Source organism: Myotis davidii, unplaced genomic scaffold, assembly GCF_000327345.1.
Source record: "Myotis davidii unplaced genomic scaffold, ASM32734v1 scaffold284, whole genome shotgun sequence".
Lineage (NCBI taxonomy): Eukaryota > Metazoa > Chordata > Mammalia > Chiroptera > Vespertilionidae > Myotis > Myotis davidii.
In genome coordinates this window covers 1,998,156-2,004,191 of record NW_006295261.1, presented here as the reverse complement: position 1 = coordinate 2,004,191, position 6,036 = coordinate 1,998,156, and the positions used below count along the sequence as shown (strand labels likewise).

General features: G+C 33.5%; 1 protein-coding gene across 4 annotated transcripts in view; it reads left to right on the top strand.

The window, feature by feature from the left end:
* ANKRD17 (ankyrin repeat domain 17) overlaps nt 1–6,036 on the top strand; it is a 170,723-nt gene that overhangs the window by 27,424 nt on the left and 137,263 nt on the right. Inside the window, exon 1 of one of the 4 annotated variants that reach the window (XM_006769919.2) lies at nt 2,636–2,728. The exons of the other annotated variants lie outside the window; for them this stretch is intronic. Coding sequence (XP_006769982.1) covers nt 2,675–2,728 — 54 coding nt within the window. The 5' untranslated portion in view covers nt 2,636–2,674. Of the gene's footprint in view, nt 1–2,635; nt 2,729–6,036 lie in introns of those variants that run through there. 4 annotated transcript variants of the gene reach the window in all.

The window sequence follows — 6,036 nt, the reverse complement described above, 5'->3', positions numbered from 1 at the left end:
GATGGCAGATGGTATATAAACACCCATAATTCTGTAGAAAAGCCATAATCACATATTTATTGGTAAAAAAGAAAGAAAGAAACTTAACAGTAAATGTCAAAAAAAAAAAGAAAGAAAATATAAGCATCCTTAATGATCCTAGAACAGAAGGGAAGGCGAGAGTGAGTGGTTTGATTGACTTGAGCCTAGCGTGCTAGGTTTCTTGTCATATAACATTGGAAAACCTTTTGGCTTATGGGAAATGATTGCTCCAACATGAGAATTCTTTGAACTCAAACCTATCTTTGCTTGTTTATGTTAGAGGAAGGTTTAAGAAAAGAGAAACTTTATTGATGGCTTCCCTTAGTGTAAGGATGAAGCAGTTTATTTGAAGCATAAAAATAATTGACCTGGAAGGCAGGAAATTAGTTTGCTAATTCTTTGTAAGCTAGGTCATTACATTGGAAATTATTTTGTTTGAGAACACTCCAACTGCCAGACATACCCACACATAAGCATTATATATAGTCTGAAGGAAAACATTTTTAATGTCATTTGTTTTCCATTAATTTCACACAGCTTTGGAGTCAAATTGTTCTTGGGTAAATCCCCACTCTGCCATATAACTGTGTGAACTGTCTGAGACTAGATTTCCTCATCTGTAAAATAGGGATAATATCACCTGGAGGAAGTATAGCAGATGGACGGACTCTGGAACCAGTGGCTTGGATTCAGACGTTAGCTTCTCAATTTAATTAGCTAAGGAGTAAGTTGGGTAAGTTACTTAACCTCTCTGTGCCTCAGTTTCTATATATGTAGCATAGAGGTAATTCTAATAGTACCATCCTTTCTGTTAGGGTAGTTGTGAGTATTAAATGAGTTAATACAATGGCGTATGGCATATAGTAAGCAAAATGTAACTATTATTGTTCTTTTAAACTATCCTTTAGGGTTATTGTAAGGGTTAAATAACATTTATGAAAAAATATACATATTGCCTGCCTAGCCAGTATGGCTCAGTGGTTGAGTGTCTGTCTACCTATGAACCATGGTCAGGGCACATGTTCAGGCTGCAGGCTTGATCCCTAGTAGGGGGGCATGCAGGAGGCAGCTGATTGATGCTTCTCAGCAGTGTTTCTATCTCTCTATTTCTCTCCCTTCCTTTCTCTCTCAAATCAATAAAAATATATTTAAAAACAAAATAAAGCACATATTGCCTGACACAGTACGGGTGCCTCCTAATATCAGAACCTGAGTAGTAGATACTTTATCTCATTTGATCTTCATATAAACCTGTAAGAAGAAATTATGTCTTATTTACTGTACCTTGAACAGGTTCTGATAAACAGTACATATTTCATGTTGAATGAATGTTACCTCATTTTACAGATTAATAAATTAAGGCCCAAGAGAACTATAAAATCTCTTTCTATTAAAACACGGTGTTACTTTGGGGACGGCATTATTGGCAATGTCATTCATATCATCTTTCTCAGCATAGACTTGGCCGTATGTGTTAATAGCTCCCTCTAATTTTTTTCTTTAGTTTTAAAAATTATTTTTTCCTTTTCTTTTTTCCCACGTACGTGTGTGTGTGTGTGTGTGTGTGTGTGTGTGTGTGTGTTTGGGAAATTTTAGACCAGAAGAACTCTTCACTTTAGAATTAAAATTAGATTGGTTAATCTGCACATTAAAATTCAGTTGTTTATGTGGCACTCTTACAAGTGCAGGGTTATTTTATTAATGCCCATAAGAGCATAAAACATCATTCTTATTGAATTTTTTCATATTTCAGATTACATAGGGAAGAAATTTGACAAAGTAACGCATTTTTCTAAACTGAGGAGCAGTTACAATATGAATGTAATATAAATTGGCTCTACTTCACTTACTCACTATTTGCTCTTGAATGTCCAGATTCAATGTTTCTGAATTTTGGTTATCTGAAATATTTTAGTCTCTTGTAATATTTATGATGTGGGGGGGAGCATGTCTTTGGTTATTAAATGAAGTTAAACGCATTTCTAGAAAATGAATATAACCATGTGTTATGTCTTGCTTTAGTAATTGTAAATTAGTTGAATGTTAATCTCATTCTCTTAGATATTTTCAAATAGATTAGTTTATAGAAAACCAGTTTACCATTTAAAAAACATTTACATTAAGATAGTTATTTTTGACACCCTCATGTCAACATCTGCAGTATATATGTGATATAATGCATTAGCAAATTCCTAACTTGGTATTACCTTGCCTCCTTTGAGTATTTAATACAGCCATTAATTTTACTACAAGGCTTTACTAAGGACAAATTACTACGTAACCCACTTCAACCTCTTTTGTTCAACCAGGAAGCCAGGCGTGTTAAATAGCTTTTAAAAATATATATATAATGATGTCTTTTGGAATTTTAAGATTTTAATTTTTAGAATGATAAAATGAGAGACTTTATCAATTTTGTCTGTTTAAATTACTTGCCCGAAGTTTGCTTTGGAATAGAGCGTCTGTATCTTTAAAAAATACACAGTGAGTCACCCCCTGCTCTTTTGGTAGATGCCTGGCTAGTGAACAGCTAAGCTGCTTTAGGCATGTAATAGAACATTCCATTTCCTGTTCCCTTGCTGACACAGAGGAGTGTTCCTGCTGGCAATGATCTAATCATAGTGCAGTAAGAAACATGGCAGTTTGATAAAACATGGTGGAGACAGCGGCTGAAATGGAAGCATATGTTCTAGAAGACATTCTTGAGGTAGGGCTAGATGTGTAAATGAAATGAAAGTTGAAATCTAAACAAAGAAATCTATCTGACGGAATTATTTTTCAGATGAATAGATTAGAGGAGAGAGCAAAGAGAGGCAGAGCATAAAAGCAAGATACAGTCAGACCTTACTCCGTGTGAGAATGTGGCAATCTGATTCATGTGTTTACTAAACAAGTTTAGAATTGTTTTGTTAAAACTTCATGTTTCATAAATTGTGAGATATATTTTTGATAAGAAATTTAAAAAAAGAGAGCAGGCCTCAGACTTAATAAAAGCCTGTGCTTGTGGTGACCTTTAGATTAACTCATTAAAAGGTGGGGTCTGAAAAGAAGCTTTGAGTAGGTTTAGTATCATATGTCTTAGAATTCATTTACATATCTAAGCCTAAAGCTCTGCTTGCAGTTAACTATTAAAAACTGCTGGTTATTTTAGTTTTGGGGGTGAAAATAAGCATATATGCATATCAATCTAGTTCTAGATTTTTCATGTGACTTTTAGTATTATAAAATAAATCAGTAAATAAAAAGTAAAGGATCCTAAAATGTAAGGCACTAAAGCTTCAGAGCTCCCAGGAAGACTTACATTTTGAGTTATAAGAATTTTGAATTATGTTTTCTCTTTTCCCTACTTGTATCAATTTTATAAGAACCTATTTGAGTATAAATCAATTCAAAGAAATACGTGTCAAAGTGAAACTATAATTGGTTTTGGCCTTGGATGTGTAGTATATTGTCAAACATTTGTATTTATAGGTATAGATATTTAAAACCCATTTTCTTGTCTATATCTTGTAGGGTTCTCCCCCCCAACTCCCCCATTAAGAAAAGACTGGCTAAGTCAGATAAAGAGGTCTCATGATGGTAAATGGTATTCGTAATATTCAAACTGTTAAGATAATTTATTAAATATTTCCCTATGTTCAGGAAGTGATTTGATTAGAGGGCGAGGGCTTGAGAAAATAAACTGCAAAGGAAGCTAGGCAGGGTTAGCAGGAGAAAAAAGCCTATGCGCATTTTAAAGTGCTGCATGATCAATGAGCATTTTCTGGAGTCCCTCAGTGTGTGCTTGGAGCTGACATTGCAGCAAGCCTCATGGTTGTTCTGCAGAATGAAAACTGATTCCATTGTATTATCTAGCTTCTTGCAGACACACCTGCCAACATACATACTTCTTATTCCTCTCTTAAGAGCTTAATGTCTGAGTTTTAAATCCTCTAGTTAATTTCCATTATTTCTTTTTTCTTTTTTTTAAAATACTGTTAGTTTTCTTAAAAAATTCTGATATGGTGAATTGTCTACTTAGAAACAGTAGTATATATACTTTTATTAAGAAACGTAAGTAAACAGGAGTGGTCACATGACTTTAATGGTTGAGTTTAAACAAGTCTAATTGGATTATGAGTTTCTAGTGGCACATTTTCATTTGCTTTTTAAAATTTTGCTTTGGATTTTAAAAAAGTGTACTTAATAGGTTTTAATAGATCTATTTGATTTTTGGGGCCATTAAAAATTACAGTATATAACAGATTTTGAAAGTGTTATTTTCTAGGAAAACCGACTTAAGCATAGCTTTGTGCCTTAAGTATAAGTTTTTCAATTGTATCTTAGAAATTTTCTTTTTATGATATCCACTGAAATTGTTTAATATCATATTAAGATTTTACCGTACCTAATTTGTTCTTAGTAGTTATTAAAATAGCCTGTAATTTTAATTATTTGTTCTAATTTTTAATCTCTTAATTTGTTTCCTATATACCTGTTGCATTAAAACATACTGAGTAGTTTTCTCTTTATTTAATATTACTTGATTTTTCCATATTGGTAGGCCAGATGTAAAAATTTTTCAAGTATTAATAAAAAATGTTTTTATTCCTAAAGTTATAAGTATTTATAATGACCTAATACAAAAAATAAACGTTTAACTTGGCCTGTGTGGCTCAGTAGTTGAGCATTGACCTATAAATCAGGAGGTCATGGTTCTATTTCAGCCATGGGCAAACTACGGCCCGCGGGCCAGATCCGGCCCGTTTGAAATGAATAAAACTATTGAAAAAAAAGACCGTACCCTTTTATGTAATGATGTTTACTTTGAATTTATATTAGTTCACACAAACACTCCATCCATGCTTTTGTTCCGGCCCTCCGGTCCAGTTTAAGAACCCGTTGTGGCCCTCGAGTCAAAAAGTTTGCCCACCCCGTATCTATTCCCTTTCAGGGCACATGCCCAGGTTGTGGGCTTGATCCTTGGTAGGGGTCGTGGAGGTTATAGCCGATTGATGATTCTCTCTTATCATTCATGTTTTTCTCTCTCCCTCTCCCTTCCTCTCTCTGAAATCAATAAAAACATACTTAAAGAAAAGTTAAAAAAAGTTCAAAGAGGATAAACTTGCTAATAACTCTGTGAAGCTAAGTACCATTTTCTAAAGTAGCTCATATTGCAAGTGAAAAGATACAATTACACAACGAGCTTTCCAAAAAATTATTATTTGTTTAAAGGATTAACTCCTTATACAAATGTCAATAATGAATAATGAAGTTCCTCTTATATCACAGTGACAATTATATTATTGTACCTGATATTGAACTATTTTAAGTTTGTTACCTTAATTTTCATCTTTGTGATTTTATTGAACATATGAACTTTTATGTAGATTTCTGCTTATTTACATTAAACATTGGAACCCTTCTATTTTTTTCTGTCTTCCAGAGTAGCTTAGTTCTTAAATCAGAATCATCAGTGAATACAATGCATAATGCTATGGTTTATGGTGATTAATTATTTAGCATCATCATTTAATTTGAAATTTTAAATGATCTTCAAAAACTTACGTAAAATATTGTAAGTGTCTAAAGTTTTTAAAACTGGAAGAGATTGATTTTAACTTACATCATTGCTTCTCAGGTATACCAAGGTAATTGGTTAAATAGAAAAACTTGGTTACTTAAGTTATCCAAATCAGTCAGTAAATTTTTCCCCCAAAGCAAAGTAGTCAAAGTGTTTCTGTTCCTTTTGTTAACCTTAACTAATACTGAAGGAAGTAGTCAAATACAAATGATAGAAAAGGGCCGTGAGCCTGCTTATATATCTGTTTTTTTTTTTAATATATTTTATTGATTTTTTACAGAGAGGAAGGGAGAGAGATAGAGTTAGAAACATCGATGAGAGAGAAACATCGATCAGCTGCCTCCTGCACATCTCCTACTGGGGATGTGCCCGCAATCCAAGTACATGCCCTTGACTGGAATCGAACCTGGGACCCCTCAGTTCGCAGGCTGACACTCTATCCACCGAGCCCA